This window comes from Stegostoma tigrinum, chromosome 18 (genome assembly GCF_030684315.1).
Source record: "Stegostoma tigrinum isolate sSteTig4 chromosome 18, sSteTig4.hap1, whole genome shotgun sequence".
Lineage (NCBI taxonomy): Eukaryota > Metazoa > Chordata > Chondrichthyes > Orectolobiformes > Stegostomatidae > Stegostoma > Stegostoma tigrinum.
Window position 1 is genome coordinate 39,814,066 of NC_081371.1, and position 17,519 is coordinate 39,831,584.

Consider the following 17,519-nt stretch of genomic DNA (forward strand, 5'->3'; position numbering starts at 1 on the left):
CAGTACGATTGCCGAAATGTTGTCACGGCCCATAGTTCTTGCAGTATGAAGTATCTCCAACCATTTCTTGATATCACATGGAGTGAATCGAGTTGGCTGAAGACTGGTCTCTGTAATGGTGGGGATTACTGGAGGAGGCTGAGAGGGATCATCCACTTGGCACTTCTGGCTGAAGCTTGCTGCGAATGTTTCAGCCTTATCTTTTGTACTGATGTGCTGGGCTGATCCATCATTGAGGATGGGGATATTTGTGGAGACTTTTCCAAGAGTTGTTTGATTGACCACCACCATTCACGACTAGATGAGGCAGGACTGCAGAGTTTAGATCTGATCCGTTGTTTGTGGGATCGCTTAGCTCTGTCTATCACTTGCTGCTTTTGCTGTTTGGCGTGCAAGTAGTCCTGTTTGGAGGCTTCGCCAGGCTAATACCTCATTTTATGGTATGCCTGGTGCTGCTCCTGGCATGCCCTCCTGCACTCTTCATTGAACCAGAGTTGATCCCCTGGCTTGATGGTAATGGTCGAGTGGGGGATATGCTGGGCCACGAGGTTACAGGTTGTGTTGGATTACAATTCTGCTGTTGTTGATGGCCCACAGCATCCGATGGACGCCCAGTCTTGAGTTGCTAGATCTGTGCAGAGTCTGTCCCATCTAGCACGGTGATAGTGCCACACAACACGATGGAGGTTGTTCTCAATGTGAAGGCAGGACTTCGTCTCCACAAGGGCTGTGCAGTGGTCACTCTTACCGATAGTACATGGACAGATGTGTCTGCAACTGGCAGATTGGTAAGGATGAGGTCAAGTATGTTTTTCCCTCTTGTTCGTTCCCTCACCACCTGCTGCAGACCCAGTCCAGCAGCCATGTCCTTTAGGACCCGACCAGCTTGATCAGTAGCACTGTTGCCGAGCCACTCTTGGTGGTAGACACTGAAATCCGCCACCCAGAGTACATTTTGTGCCTCCTCAGTGCTTCCTCCGAGTGTTGTTCAACATGAAAAAGTATCAATTCATCAGCTGAGGGAGGACGGTATGTGGTAATCAGCAGGAGGTTTCCTTGCTCATGTTTAACCTGAAACAGTAAGACTTCATGCAGTCCGTAGTCAAAGTTAAGAACTTCCTCCAGACTGTAAACCACTGTGCCGCCACCTCTGCTGGGTCTGTCCTGCTGGTGGGACAGGACATACCCAGGGATGGTGATGGTGGTGTCTGGAACATTGCCTGTAAGGTATAATTCTGTGAGTATGACTATGTCAGGCTGTTGCTGAACTAGTCTGTGAGACAGCTCTCCTAATTTTGCCCATAACCCCCAGATATTAATGAGGAGAACTTTGCAGGGTTGACATGGTGTTACCTGGCCCCGGCGTGGCAGTGTCTTGGCCTGACATGGCACTCTCCCAGCCCCCAACATGCCACTCTCCCAGCCCCCAACATGGCACTCTCCCAGCCCCAACGTGGCACTCTCCCAGCCCCAACATGGCACTCTCCCAGCCCCCAACATGGGACTCTCCGAGTCTGACATGGCACTCTCCCAGCCTTACATGGCACTCTCCCAGTCTGACATGGCACTCTCCCAGTCTGATATGGCACTCTCCCAGTCTGACATGGCACTGTCCCAGTCTGACATGGCACTCTCCTACCCTGACATGGCACTCTCCCAGCCCCCAACATGGCACTCTCCCAGCTTGACATGGCATTCTCCCAGCCTGACATGGCACTCTCCCAGCCCCCAACATGGCACTCTCCCAGCCTGAAATGGCATTCTCCCAGCCTGACATGGCAATCTCCCAGCCCCCAACATGGCACTGTCCCAGCCCCAACATGGCACTCTCCCAGCCCCGGCGTGACACTCTCCCAGCCCCGGCGTGACACTCTTCCAAACCCGACATGGCGCTCTCCCAGCCTGACATGACACTCTCCCAGCCCCAGCGTGGCAGTCTCATGGCCCAGCATGGCAGTCTGCCAGCCTTACGTTGGCAGTCTCTCATTCCGCCGTGGTAGTCTTTTGGCTACCCTTGAGTCTTTTGGCCTGGCATTGCCTCAGCATGGGCTTCCAAGGTGATTCCATAGTGGTCTCCCAGCCTCACAAGCCTGGAGGTGAAGTCTGGTACAGTCTGGAGTCAAGGCCTCGTGGCTAGGTACTGGCATGGGCTGGGTTGGAAGGACTGTTGTTTTGAACTTGTTATTGTCTCTCTTTTCTAATTTATTCCTAAAATCTGCAATGCTGGACTTCTTATTTCTTTAATTTTCTAATTCTTTTTTCCTAAAGGTTTGTACTGATGATCTGTACCTAGGTACCTAAGATGGCGCCATCAGTGGCAACTTGTAAACTTCTCACTGTGTCAGAGATAATGGGAACTGCAGATGCTGGAGAATTCCAAGATAATAAAATGTGAGGCTGGATGAACACAGCAGGCCAAGCAGCATCTCAGGAGCACAAAAGCTGACGTTTCGGGCCTAGACCCTTCAACAGATGAAGGGTCTAGGCCCGAAACGTCAGCTTTTGTGCTCCTGAGATGCTGCTTGGCCTGCTGTGTTCATCCAGCCTCACATTTTATTATCTTTAAACTTCTCACTGTACTCATTTGAGTACATATGATAACAAGCTAATTAAATTAATTTCATTGATACCAATGCCCCTTGAATTGGAATCTGGTCCACCCACAGAAGTCATTGGGCCACATATTCATCTCTGTCTAATCTGTTTTGTTTTATGCCAATTTGCACATGGCTCAGGTAATAATCCAGAGATTAAGACCGTCGAAATTTTGCTTCATAATTTAGTACCTTGGCCTGATACTGACTCTGTAGAACCTCTCTGTTTGTTCTGCCTATGGCCTTGGCACCTGCATCAATCACAAAAATTGGATCTGCCCCCTTCCAAACATGTTGCTCTATAACCCTGAGCAGCTGTCCCAAACCACTTGACAGGCAACACAGCTACAGGCTCATAGAGTCATACAGCATGGAAACAGACCTTTCGATCCAACTCATTCATGCTGACCAGCTTTGCCAAACTAAACTAGTTCCAGAGAGAGTAGGAACTGCAGATGCTGGAGAATCTGAGATAACAAGGTGTAGAGCTGGATGAACACAGCAGGCCAAGCAGCATCAGAAGAGCAGGAAGGCTGATGTTTTGGGTATAGACCCTTCTACAGAAAACTAGTCCCACTTGCCTGTATTTGGTTCACTTTTGTCTAAACCTACTGTACCTGTCCGAATGTCTTTTAAATGTTGTTACTGTACCTGCATCTACCACTTCCTCTGACAGTTCATTCCATACACTAACCACCCTCTGTGTGAATAAGTTGCCGCTCATGTCCCTTTTAAATCTTTCTCTTCTCACCCTAAAAATGTCCTCGAGTGTTGAACTCCACCACCCTAAAGAAAAGACACTTGCTATTCACCTTATCTATGTCCCTCGTGATTTTATAAACCTCCATAAGGTCACCCCCTCAAACTCCTCTGCTCCAGTGAAAAAAGTCCCAAACAATCCAATCCCTCCTTATAACTCAAACCCTCCAGCCCTGCCCATATCCCAGTAATTCTTTTTTCAGCCCGCTACAATTTTATAATATCCTTCCCATTACAGGGTGTTCAGAACTGAACACAGTATTCCAAAAGTGGCCTCACCAATATCCAGTACCGTGTCCCAACTCCTATAAGCAATGGTATGAGCAATGAAGACATTGCTTTCTTAACCACATTGTTTACCTGTGACACAACTTTTAAAAAACCAAGTACCTGAACCCTAGATCTGTCTGTTCAACAACACAACCAGGGCCCCACCATTAACTGTATAAGTCCTGCCCTTGTTTGTTTTGTCAAAATGCAATACCTCACATTTATCCAAACTAAACTCCATCTGCCACTCCTCTGCCCATTGTCCTATTTGATCAAGATTCCTTTGTAATCTTAGATAACCATCCTCACTGTCGACTATACCATCAATTTTGGTGTCATCTGCAAACTTACTAATCATTCCTCCTATATCCTTGTCCAAATTGTTTATATAAATGACAGACAAAAGGGATTCAGCACTGACCTCTGAGGAACACCACTGGTCACAAGCCTCCAGTTCGAAAAATAACCTCCCACCATCCTCTGTCTCCTACAGTCAAGCTAATTTTGTATCCGATTAGCAAGCTCTCCCTGAATCTCATGCGATCTAACTTTGCTCATCAGTCTACAATGCAGAACCTTGTCAAAGGCTTTAGTAAAATCTATGTAGACAACATCAACTGCTCTGCTTTAATCAATCTTTTTGGTTATGCCCTCAAAACACTCAATCCAGTTTGTGAGACACAATTTCCCATGCACAAGGCTATGTGACTATCCCTAATCAGCCCTTCACCCTCCAAATGTGTGTAAATCCTATCTCTCACAATCCCCACCGACATCTTACCCACTACTGATGTCAGACTCATTACTCTAAAGTTCCTCTTGACTTACAGTTTTTACTGTCAATTCCCTTAATTATACATTCCACTACTACCATGACATACATTGTTCCTTCCTCATTTGAGTAGCTTCCTGGACCACATTGTCATGAGTTGTTGGCTAATTCTCTTTGCAGCCCTCAATGTCTCATCCAGACAAACTGACAGACATTCAAATTTGTGAGCAGTTGAAAAGGCTGAACATCCTGTGCTCCTTTCCTCTGGGTTCCTGACTTGCTTCACTCACAGCCTCACTCTCCTCTCCCCAAACACCAATGAAATCAGAAATCCCTGCCCTAAGAAGTGTGACTGTCTTGTGGTACAGAGAATCTTAAAAAATCTCGCTCTGATGCATTGCAATATCAATAGTTTAGCCTCCAGTTTAGAAATTCTAAGCTAAAGCTGTTCAGATATCTAGAACTTACTGCATAGAGAGTCAAACAGCATCTGAGAAGTGAGAAAGTTGATGTTTTGGGTCTGCACCCTTCATCAGGACCCTGATGAAAGGTCCAGACCCAAAACGTCAACTTTCCTGCTCCTTGGATGTTGTCTAACCTGTTGTGCTTCTCTAACTCCATGTTTTATTGACTCTGACTTCCAGCATCTGCAGTCCTTTCTATCTCCTACTTACTGCTTAGATGTTTGTTCATGATCGCATTGACATCCAGAACTCCCCGCATGCTGCAGCTGTGATACATCACCTATTCTGCCAATTTTAATGTGTTTGAAATAAATCCTTAGTTGTGTTATTCATATAGATATTTACTTACATTTTTATTTTTTTAAAAATCTATTTACAAGTTAATTGAACCTTAGGAACGTAATACCCTTCATCACTTAACAAATTCTGACTAATAAACTAGCTTCTTTTCTAGTGAATGGAGTGAAAATAGTTCCTTAAAACTGAAAAAGTGAAATCAAAGATAAAGAAGCGCAACTTTTCCATCCTCCCTTAAATCCTTTGTCCCAGCACTGTATTGTTACTATCAACAAGTGCTAAGTTGTACTAAATTGGCTACTTTTACACATTCCTAAGACCAAAGGCCAAGGTAACCCAGTTATAGATGAACCAGGTTCAGCTGCTTTATTCATGAAATAAATCCAACTGCTTTTGCACTGGAGACCTTGTTAAAACCTTACTGAAGGTTTGGAACTTTACAAATTAAACTGTAGGTTTCATTGCAATGCAACCACAAACAAAATGAGATTTGAACAATAATATTAGATTCTCTTGTCCACCATCTACTTGCATTCAGTCCTGGATCAAACTAATGTCTATACTTTTGGAATACAATAATAAAAACACTCATTGATATTAAAATTCAAATCTGCCTAACACACCACGGCAGAAAGTAGATATCATGTTTAATTTTTTAAAGTTAAATTGAAAATTTCTTCATTTTTAGTTGTGGTTGATTTTTGTTTTCTATGGTCCCAATATTCATTGCTGGGTTGGGTGCAGAGTTGTAAGAATTCTAAGTTCCATGAATCTGACCTTCAAAAATAGTTTCCTGCAATTCTGATTTTTGGTTCAGAGGTGGGCTGGATAATGCTGCTTGTTCCCATGACACATTTGGTGGAAAGCTTGCCTTTGGGGTCCAAAGCTATGTTAACATTTGAAAATACAGATTAGAACAGAAAGCATCCCTCCTGCGCTCACCAGCTCACTCTCCATGCCCCATCAAAGCTAAGCCTATCCTCCCACCTCAATGGCCGCTCATACCTCCCATGCCAATCTATTCCTCTCTACCCAGCTCAAGTTCCACTTGTGTTCTATATCAACTGAGTGCCATCTTCCATACATCAACATTTACCACATTGGGAATTTCTGCCTGATTTTTTCCCCTTTTTTCTTTTAAAAAGTTTTGCAAAGTGAGGTCCATGGCTGTCTGCCTGTCAAGGACAAGAATGACTTTTATCATAGCATCTTCTGTCCTTCACCTTATTTAGTCTTTTCAGTGGCTTTCTTGTTGAATTTCATGGTGGGAAATGCAGAAATGCTCACCCCTGTGGGGCCTTCTTACATTCTCGCTCTGCCACTAGCTATGCACCAATTCAGATGCTATTACCCCAGCACTGATGCTAACATTATGGTCTTGCATAGCTATCACTGAGGAAATGGCCCAGAAAGGCAACTTAGCTCCCCAGCTCCCTGGAGGTGCTGGTGATTGGTTGACGGAGAAGGGGATCATTCTTTTCTGCAGACCACTAAAAGAGTTCGTTCATCAGACATGGCCAGTCTGGACACTGATAGTGGCCTTGGTCAGACTGTGTCCTCATTTAGTGGAACATGCACCACTGCCGACACAACTCGTCAAGACTCAAGGACTGCAAATCTCATTATTGAATACATTGTGTTGACTCAACAGTTCTCACCCACCTCCTTTTCCTAAACTACTAACCCTTCCAGCTACATTAGTTTTGGAGAATGCCTGGCAGCTGCTAGATATAATCTTTCCTGCTGGGCTTGCTGACTAATTGTAATAGCTGTTTCCTGCACAGTCTTCACATTTGAAGCCAAGTCACATGAGTTCCAGACGTGGAGACATTTTTGTCAGAAGAATGTGTAGGCATTCTGTGAGGAGGGTTCAATAAGATCATGTAGCTCTATTGACCCCTCATGTCCTTCATAATAAAGCCTCGTGCTATGCCCTCATACAGTGTGACATGAAGACAACTCAAGGAGGTCAATGTCATGCCACCTTTAGGACCTCTGAATTATGCAACTTTATCCAAACATACTTTGCCTAAACAATGTTTCCAGTTAACATCTGGGAGTAGAAGTTTCTCACTTTCAAGGGTTTATGCACTCTTTATGCACATCCTTATCCACACTTAATAGTTTAAAGAGCATCTCCTTGACACCCAAGTAACCCTGACCCCCAGCTTCAAACGATTCCTGATGTCCACCACCTAAGCCTTGCTCCTAAAATGGCCTGAAACCATGATGCAGTAGCAATTCAGTTCTCTAAAGGCATACCCTGGCTATCCAGAAGAAATACACTAACAACAGAAATGTCCTTACCTGATCTACTCTCTACATGCCAACTTCCAGATACCAGGAACTTCAAGATCCAATTTCACTGGAGACAGCTGATCATTTAAATGGCCAACTTCCTCTGGGAGCTGCATTTGCGTGAACTACAAACCACCCCAACATTTCCCCAGTGATAATGAGAAAAGCCAGACAAGGGGATGTGACGTGGGTTCCCTGGCTTCTGACAATATTTTTGCTGCAATGTCAGTGCCTAACTGTTTCTTGTACAGAAACATAAAACTTTATATTTATTTATAGAAATTTATATTTTCCCTGTTAAATAGGACCCAATCCACCAAAAAATATTACTCTTGGAAAAGTGTCATCCACTGCAGTAGAGGTGCTTTGGAGTCCTCCAGCTGAATCAGAGAATGCATCATTTCATCACTATCTTGTTAGTTATATGGTATTTGGATCAAAAAGTCAAGGAACTGAAAATGTTAAAGGGGACAGAACATCCTTGGTACTCGGAAATCTCAAACCATCCCACTCATACAAATTTTATGTACAGACAGTGGCTGAAGGAGGATCACTAAGTTGTGCTGAAGGACCATTGCTTGCAAATACAGGTAAATATAGCTGTTGAGATAAATTACTTCCATCTAAAATTCAGAGCATATATTGATGTTCATTTACAATCATGTCAAACTTTGTCATATTTTGTATGTTTCTATATCAAATTGTATTTTTATTGGGTAACTTCTGGTAGATTTTTCTCTTTAATTACCAAAAAATGCAGTAGAAAGGACGTCTGCACCATCAGGAACACTGAGAAATTGGCAAAATTTTTGTATTATGCGCTTGACTTTGAAGTTGAAATGGAATAGATCAATACGAATTATAATCAACTTAAAGCTTTAGAATTTTTGCAATGAAACTAATCTTTCATTTAGAGTTGACTAATTATTTATATTTTATTGTGAGTTTAGCCCCTAGCCCTCCAGTCCGTATTTACATTGACAACACTGATGTTTGGGAGAACAGAATCATTGTGCACTGGGAGCCACCGTTAGAAGGAAGTGATGAATACTATCTACAAATAAAACTAAGCAATGGCAACAATGAAGTAAAACAATATTCAGTGACAAATGCAATGGTATTTCAATTTGATTTTCTAATCCCGGGTGTCACATATGACATTGAGGTGATGGCAATAAAGAGTGGGAAGAGAAGCGAACCAAAAATTATTACACAAACTACAAGTAAGTCAAAGGGTTAACATTTGAGGGCTACTAGGGCCCCAGTGTAGTAGTGATTCATTAGTCTGTGAGGAAAATGAGGCATTTTGGTTTTCACAGGGAGAATCTAGGTCCTTTGGTTGGCTTTGATGTCTGTGGAGGAACCTTCTTTGTTTGGAGAACCTTTGTTGCAATGCAAAAGTGAGCCGTGATTGGTGGTACAAATCTCCGTCATGTTGAGGCTGGTGATGCCTTTTGGTACATGTTTACATGAAACTGAGGTCACAGTGATGGGGACTATTACTAGGAGGAACTCCTGGGTGCAAGCATGTGTTCATCATGGAACCTTAGTGTGCTGCATTCATGTTTATAAAAAAATGAATATTTATCAGTAATGACTGATTTTACATTTTTTAGAATAATCATGGATTGATTTGGCATAAAGTTCTAGAGTTATCTCTGATGTTTTGTTGTTGTACATTATCATCTTTGGTTTAGGCCTGAAGTACTGCCAACCAATATTGCCAACTAACCTTGTACTGGTGAGATTGTGGACTTATCCTAGTTTTGAGACATCCGTGGTTCCATTTCCTCCTGTTAATGGCCACTGATGGAGAACTGCTGGCCTATAATTGGCTGGAAACACTAGAGGTGGTCCTTTCCCCTACAGATGTTTGAAAGTCTGGCCTCAAACTAAATAAAGTGCAATCAAATGAAAAGTTTAAGAGGGCCGAGCCAGCTGAACAGTGGTGAGCTCTTCCCTGAAAATTATGGCAGGGTGGAGGAATCCACCTTCATGATATGATCTAGCCTGATGTGTTTGAAGACAACTTAAATACATCATCCTGCTGCCACTGGGATTAACCCAACAACAAATGGGTGTGGCATCATATAGAACAGGTCAAACTGTGCAGCCACTTGTCATCTCGGTGAGTGGTGTCCCCTCAATAAAGGCAATCAGTGTCTCATCAAAAGGACTGAATATCGGCGGGGGTGGGGGGGTGCTGCGGGTGGGGGTCGCTGACACTTAACTCTATGTTCTTGCTTCTGACCCACTGTCTCCCTCTCCCCATGTCCCAAGCAGAAACTTACCCCCCCACATTCCTCAGCTTACTTGCCCATGGCTTGGGTCCTCTGCAATCATGGGACTACCAGGAAGAAGGCTGATCTTGTAGCAGTAGCCATGGTCTCTTGTGTTGCTGAGCTCGCGAGAACTGCTAAGCTGTGATTGACCAGCAGCTGTTGTTACGTGGGACTTGTTCTCATGGTTTTGAATCTAGTGGAAGCCCCTTCAGTCGAGCATCTTGCTTGCTGATTGGCCAATTGGCTGGTGACACTGCCAATACCGCAACAAGAATCTGCCCATTCTCTTTGACAACAGTATCAAATCTGCACTGACTGATACTTTTCACCTTCCAGGCTAATGTTTCAAACTGAACGAGACTTTTTGTACCCTTAGCTGACTCTGAGCTGAGCTTCCAACCTCAGATTCTCTCCAATGCAAAGAATACCTACTTGCATACCTACATTATCACCTGTCTCCACCCTGCCTAATCCAATCTCTGCTAAAACCCTCATTCATATCCATGTTAGTTCCTGAATGAACCATTTCAATCTTGTTGATCTGGAGATTTTTTTTTAAATCACAAAATCAATTTGTTTCTATTTCAGAGCCTAACCCAATTGAAATTGTTGCTCCCATTGATATTCAGACTCACTCAGCTGTGCTCTATATTGGAATGCCAAAAGTTGGCTTATTTGATGGAATTATTGTTATGTATGAAAATGGAAATGAAAGGATGCCTATAAAGAGCATTCATGTTAATAAAACCCTAGAAAACCTGACACCAGGCAAAGAATATAACTTTGCTGTTTATACAACTTGTGGCAACATGAGGAGCAAAGCCTACAGAGTTCCTGTCGTGAAAACATGTAAGCATCTCTGGTTGCTGTTTTCAAACATCTGAAACTTGAATATGAGCTTCAACATTTTACAGTGAATTGTATCATGGTTGACGGATTATTGACCTGCTTTCACAAGGTTTGACTATAGAGTTGTGTTCGATCCAAGGGGTAATCACAATTTATTTGGGGGTAAAAAAGATACTGTTAGAAGTTGAAATCTGAAGGCAACTTTGACTAAATTTTAGGTTCTATGTATTTTTATGCAAATTGGCATTTGAAAATAATTTAATTTGAGTAGGGCTGAAATGGGAAGCATGGTGAATTTGTTATGTTGTGTTATTGTACAGTCAGGTTATACAATCAAATGAAATGAATTTGATCATAACTATTGCTTGAGCACCCAGTCGATTTGAAATATATAAACTTTATAGTTGATAACTGATGTCAGCATATCAAATATTTCCTTTATCTGTTTTTAAACAGGACAAAAAGAAAGCATGCCTACTAGAGACACCAATATCTTGTTCAGATTGCAAAGTTTTTGATTGTCAAACTCATGAGTTATGTTACCGTAGAGTTGGACATTGTGTGAAATGAGAGCCGCTTAGCTATTAACTACTTAGCCTCCAAAAGGAAATGATCAGCACTGTTAGGCAGAAGAGAATGTCTCAACCAAGTCCATAAACCTATAATAAATACTTCACTGTCAGAATGTCTTCACTTAGTTCAATAAATTTAGGAAGCAGAAACAATGCATTATAAAAATGAACTAAGTTCACCCAATAGTACAGAAGTACATTTTTGCCAAATATTTGAATGATAGTTGACTACAAAATTGATTCATCTGTAAATGTGTACTCGTCAATCTGATGCGGACCCATGAAATTTCTTTTCATATGTTAATTATTGTTGTATTTTTATTCTAGGTTTGGCACCACCCACTAATTTACGTGAAGGAATAGTCACAGAAACATCACTAGAATTACTGTGGGATAAAGCAGAAGGCCATTTCTACCAATACGAAGTGCACTGTCTAAACTGTGATACCCAGCTTGTGGTAACCTCAAATTGTTCTTGGTTCATTAAAAATGCACTATATATGGCGTATGACATTTTTAACATTTAACCCTTCAAAATTAACCTTGTTTGAAAATGCAATGAACAGCTGTTACTACAATTAGACTATTGATAGTGCTGTGCTGTTTTGGCAAAATATGACTTTTATTAAAATAATTCCTAGCCATATAAATGTCATTAGTTAAATACGTATTGTAATCATACATATATAACATTATAGATCCATAACACAACATGTTTATTGTGTTGTTTATTCATTTTAGGTTCAAAAGGTTGACCAGGAGTGTGCAGTGTTTAAACACCTGATCCCAGGAAAGCTGCATAATATTTCACTTCGGACGGAAAAGGAAGGCTTTCGAGATAGCAAACCAGTGAAAAAATTAATACGTACAAGTAAGCATGTCTTTTGTTAATATTTATTGCAAGTAAAATAGCTTATATTTTCTCTTGAGTTGACCTGATTCAGTATAGTAGTTTAAATGCGTTAATTGGTAAGGAAATCTCAAAATTAATATTGAAGGGCCTCCCTTTTGTTTATAGCTGACATCTGTAATTTTGTTTTCAAGCTTAGAAATGTTAATGGAAATTTGGCAAGAAAAATTCTACATCATTAACAAAATCACAACAACTTTGAGCACCTAAGGGTATCACACGAATACAAATAGAGATGAACATAGAAACTGAGTCATTGAGGGTTAATTTGAGTGATGATTGAGAGCCTGTTCAAACAAATGGGTTTTCAGAAAACTTCAAAGAGAAAAGGTTGAGTGAAAAGGTTTGTGGGGGGACTTTGGAAGAGTTGAATGAGGTCATTCAAAAGCTCCAACACTGATGGCTGGAGCAAAATGGAAAGGGAATGGAACCTGGTCCAGCCTTGACTGTATGTCTAGTGAGAATGATGCTAATGACCCTTTCCAAGATTTCATCTTCATTCAGCGAGATGGACAGTTTATGCTCTATTTTGAGAAAATTCATCTGATTTCAACTGGAAGATAACACTTATACTCAAGTCAGAAGTTTAACTGGGAATTGGATGGGGGAAACTATACTGCTGGAGTCAAACTAACCTCATTCTAATTCAGCGAGATGGACAGTTGATACCAAAATAAACAATCACATCAGTCACAATTAATGTATAAGCTTATTATGTAGATATGTTTAAGTAGCAAATGCTTGTTGTTTTTCATTAGCACCTTTAAATTACCTATTTCATGGGGCCTTTCAGATTTACATTGCATTAATTCTTGGGGATGAAATTGGTCACCACCTGTAATGTGGAAATGGACACATAGCCAATAGGATCTAGGCCTGAAATGTCAGCCTTTCTGCTCCTAAGCCTTGCCTTCCCTTGATCCCCAACCAGCAGTATAATCAAATGCTCAGGTGGTGGTGCTGCATCCTCCCACAGGGATTTGGGAAGGTTCTAGATGAAAAAAAACAGAGCGAGACAATAAATGGCAGTGTAGATGCCTTACAACTTACACCACTCCACCACTTCCACTCCCCCTAAAAAGTGACCCTGAATATTTTTTTCCCTAAAATCTGAATCTCAAAAATTAAACATTTATACAAAAATGTATGGTAATTGAAATAATTTTCTTTTACTTGCAATTGGGCCAATACGTCTGTGCTCCATGTTAAACCGTGATTCTGGACTTGTTTCTGAATGATCTGACAGTGCTACTGACAAATCACCATCCTTAATAATTTTAGCAATCAGTAAAGAATTTAAATCTGTATTTTATGAATTCATATTATCTAATAGTATATTATTTTTTGCTAATTTAGTGCCGAGTCCAGTGGCGTATTTGAATTATAACAAGACTTCTCAATCAGTAACTGTCAGCTGGCCTCAAGCTGCTCATGTATTTGATGGATATAATCTTACATTATCCAGCAAAACAATCCACCAGGTTGTCAGCATTCCTTTCACTCACTCACGGTAAGAAATTAACAGTATTATGAAAATTCAGATTTTCTTAGGTTTATCATGCATTAAATGGTCTGAGTTATATGGTTAAATTCCCAGTTGAAAGTAATTGAATTGTGAATAGTATATACACAATTATTGAAACTTTCACTTCTCTATATTAATAAAGATTATGTTAGTAAATCATAATAGATTATGAGAAATATTAGTCTTTTGACATTTCATTCAGCTGTGCAGTGCATAGTTGAGGGAATGCATTTTTACTGTGTTGTCTTTTTAATGAGAAACTAAAACTGAGAACCAGTTTACTTGCTCAGATGGAGGTTTAAGAATGCATAGGCAGTGCTTGATGACACCCACTACTATGAGCACTGCGTATGCGTATTAATCCAGAAATGCATATACGTGCAATGGGAGACCAGCTACGTCAATGTTTACAGTGTCAATAACATCATACACAAAGGCTGCACGGTGCGTATGCAAACGTAGGTGTCATATTTACACAGGGTTTGATTAGAGGGAGTAAGAACATGGGATAGAGAGAGTGAGGACATGAGGTGGAGTGAAGACCCAGATTGGAGTTGTCCAATCAGGGAGCCCTGACTGACAGATATAAAAAGGAGTGTCAGATGTTCTGTTCACTTTGAGAGCTGGCTCTGAGGAAGCTGAATCAATGTTACGAGCTTTCCTCGTGTAGATAAAGAGTGACTTTTGGAGTTATTTCAGTTATAACTACATGGAGTTATTTCAGTGACAACGAGAGAAGAGCGCACTCCTGAACAAATTCATTCACATCAGTCGTCTTTGAGTTGGAGTAAACATTTCTGGGATCATGCCATTACTTGGGAAGTTTGACACATTTGATCCTGCTGTCAAAGACTGGGCTCACTGTATGGAAAGAATGTGTTATTTTTTTCTGGACAAATGGGGCAGATGCAAAGGCATGAGTAATTCTCCTGACAGCTTGTAGACATCAGAGATAATGGGAACTGCAGATGCTGGAGAATCCAAGATAACAAAGTGTGCTGTGTTCATCCAGCCCCACACTTTGTTAGCTTGTAGACATGCAGCTTTTTTGGTCATTAGGAACCTACCTTTCCCTGAGGCACCAGATATGAAAGCCTTTCAAGAGTTGATGAATTTAGTTAAGGAATAGTTAGTTTCCAAGCCTCCTGTAATTCTGAGATACTATCGGTTTTAATCAGCAATTCAAAAACTATAAGAATCCATATTGGGACTTTTGTCTAAGCTTAGATGACTGGCAGAGGCGTGTGATTTTGGTTTAATCTTTAATGAGATGCCTAGAGACCATTGGTATTTGGGATTAACGATGTAACCATGCTGAAGCCCAAATGGACTTCAAACAGGCACTACACTGGATTTATTATTGGAAAATGTAGCAAGTAGAGCATACAAGTTGTAGGGTATTCCAATAGAACTGGCTGGTCCTAATAAAGTACCTGGACGTTTTTCAGGAAGGGACTACCAAAGGAGAGTGCATGCTCTGGAAAGTCCACCAACACCAGTCATCAACGACCCTAAGTCATTCAAAAATTACCTGCTGCCATTCAGTTAATGCATTTGTTAACTTGACTTTGTTACAACTGCCTTGGCTCTCTAACCTTTCATGTCTTTGCCAGCAAAAGCCTACAAGTCACTGTCGCAAAATGTTCATTTGACCTAGTCTCAAATTGGGGATGAATGTTTTCTAACAGGACGCTTCCTTTCCAATAGTAATTAAAATATTAAAATGCCTTAATGCAATATTTCACCTTTTTAACTAGATTTTTTTGTCTTGGCTATAAACAGATGATATGAAAACCTGGGAACTTTATTTTGTTCCTTTTTCTATTGTTAACTTTAACTATAGTGACTTCATTAGTAATGAGCTTTCAGGTCATCTCATTTATGAGATGCTGATCATACCTCCTGAATCTTTGTAATGTAGTTCCATTCAATTAAAAATTCACGTGGAAATGTTAACTTCTTTAAAAGGCTTTTTTAAACATTGCATTGACGATTCAATCCCAAAACTTGTAGTAAATTGTGTAAAGTTTCACATATGCTGTTTGTCACATTGAATACTTCCAACATTGACTGGTTTAATTAATAATTGTACTTTGTATATTACACAGAACATATCGTTATGTCAAGCTGTTACCAGGTACCATCTATTTCATAAGTATTGAGACCACAAGTTCAACAAAGAAGAGCCATCCCACTACCATCAATGTTACAACAAGTGAGTTCCTGTTACAGAACTAAAAATATTTAGGGCTGAATTTAATCCAGGAACTAGGAATCACACTAATGGAACCAAAATCAGCTTGAGAATTTTGAGAAGGCAGAAAGGGGCTGGCCAAATATAATCACATTTCAATTAATTAAGGAAAATGATGCAGTGAACACATCTGATTTCACAGCTTGAATGGACCTTTTTTGTGCTCTGCTCAAGGGTTTTGCTTCTGATGCCTGCAGACGCCTCCCTTGGCTGCTCCTCTCATGCATCCAACATGATGATCTACATTCAAGATGGAAGGCTGAGTTATATGTTCATCCGTAAAATAGAATTCATCTTCTTCCATTAGCTGAGTTCTATGAGATTATCCATTATAAAATGACAGATTTTCTATAAATCAAGGTTTGCTCTTTGGTTATTTATTTCCTTTATTCATTCATGGGATGAGGGTATCAGTGGCTAGACAGCATTCATTGCCCATCCCTAATTGCCCAGAGGGTGGTTATGAGTCAACCACATTGCTGTGGGTCTGGAGTCACATGTAGGCCAGACCAAGTAAGGTTTGCAGTTTCCTTTCCTAAATGACAGTAGTGAAACAGATGGGTTTTTCCCAACAATCGACAATGGATTCATGGTTATCATTAGACTCTTAGTTCCAGATATTAATTGCATTCAAATTCCGCCATTCGCCATTGCCAGATTCAAACTGGGGTCCCCAGAACATTACCTGGGTCTCTGAATTAACAGTCCAGTGATAATACCACTCAGCCATTGCCTTATCATATATATTTGCTATCATATAGTTTACATCTTATTGCCAATACTAAAGAGATCATGTACTGAATTTATGTTGACGAGACATGAGAATGGCTGGAGGTTCAAATTCTGATCTGTGTCCTTTAGACTGTTGCATCAAACTTTCCCTTCTGGCAGCATCTCCTCTCAGACCTGTGCCTTCTGACTGTTATGTGGTAAACTCTTACTGTCCTCCTATGGAAGGCTGCTGCAAAACACTGATCCAGCATCTCCATACTTCAACACTGCCCAGCTTTCACATGACAGAGATTTGACATCCTATAATCCACTGTTGCTACATGTCTGATCACTAAAGGTTTACTTAATTCCATTTACCAGTATCCAAGTGATCAATAACATTATTTTTGACTCACAATTGGCTTTTCCTGCCTCACTATCTTCCTGTTTAGCCATGTAGTCTAGCCATCGGGTCTTACCATCAGGAAACTTTCCCAGCTGATCCTATCTAATTCTACAACCGCTTAAATTAGGAAATTCACTTTGCCACTCTTTTTGCATGTGCATACTTATATGTATGCAACATAATTAAATGTGAAACAGACTTGGTTGCTTTCTTTTTTTTATTAGTGCTGATTACCAGTGATTAGAAGTCTCGCTGCATTTATATTTGGAGCTAAGAATTGTTTCTGTAAGATAATGTCCTTTTCTCCTGCTCTCAAGATGTGTTACTTCCGTCATGAATACTTTTCCATCTAACAATTTGGCTGCTAAGTAACAGAGGCTATCCGATAATGAGCTTATGAGACAGAAGCTTTCCACTGCTTATATTTGAAATTCCTTCTAAACTTTAATCAGTCTTTATTTACACAACTTAAAATCAAGTCAAATTTGCATCTGTAACATGGAAATTTAAAGGAACCCTAAGAAAAGAGACCATTTGAACTTGCTCAACTACATCA

General features: G+C 40.7%; 1 protein-coding gene across 6 annotated transcripts in view; it reads left to right on the forward strand.

The window, feature by feature from the left end:
• ptprq (protein tyrosine phosphatase receptor type Q) overlaps positions 1-17,519 on the forward strand; it is a 206,009-nt gene that overhangs the window by 8,634 nt on the left and 179,856 nt on the right. For all 6 annotated transcript variants that reach the window (XM_048549585.2, XM_048549586.2, XM_048549587.2 and 3 more), the window contains exons 6-12: positions 7,760-8,044; positions 8,405-8,677; positions 10,325-10,585; positions 11,485-11,615; positions 11,899-12,028; positions 13,424-13,577; positions 15,701-15,807. In XM_048549585.2, the coding sequence (XP_048405542.2) occupies positions 7,760-8,044; positions 8,405-8,677; positions 10,325-10,585; positions 11,485-11,615; positions 11,899-12,028; positions 13,424-13,577; positions 15,701-15,807 (1,341 nt within the window). The remainder of the gene's footprint in view (positions 1-7,759; positions 8,045-8,404; positions 8,678-10,324; positions 10,586-11,484; positions 11,616-11,898; positions 12,029-13,423; positions 13,578-15,700; positions 15,808-17,519) is intronic.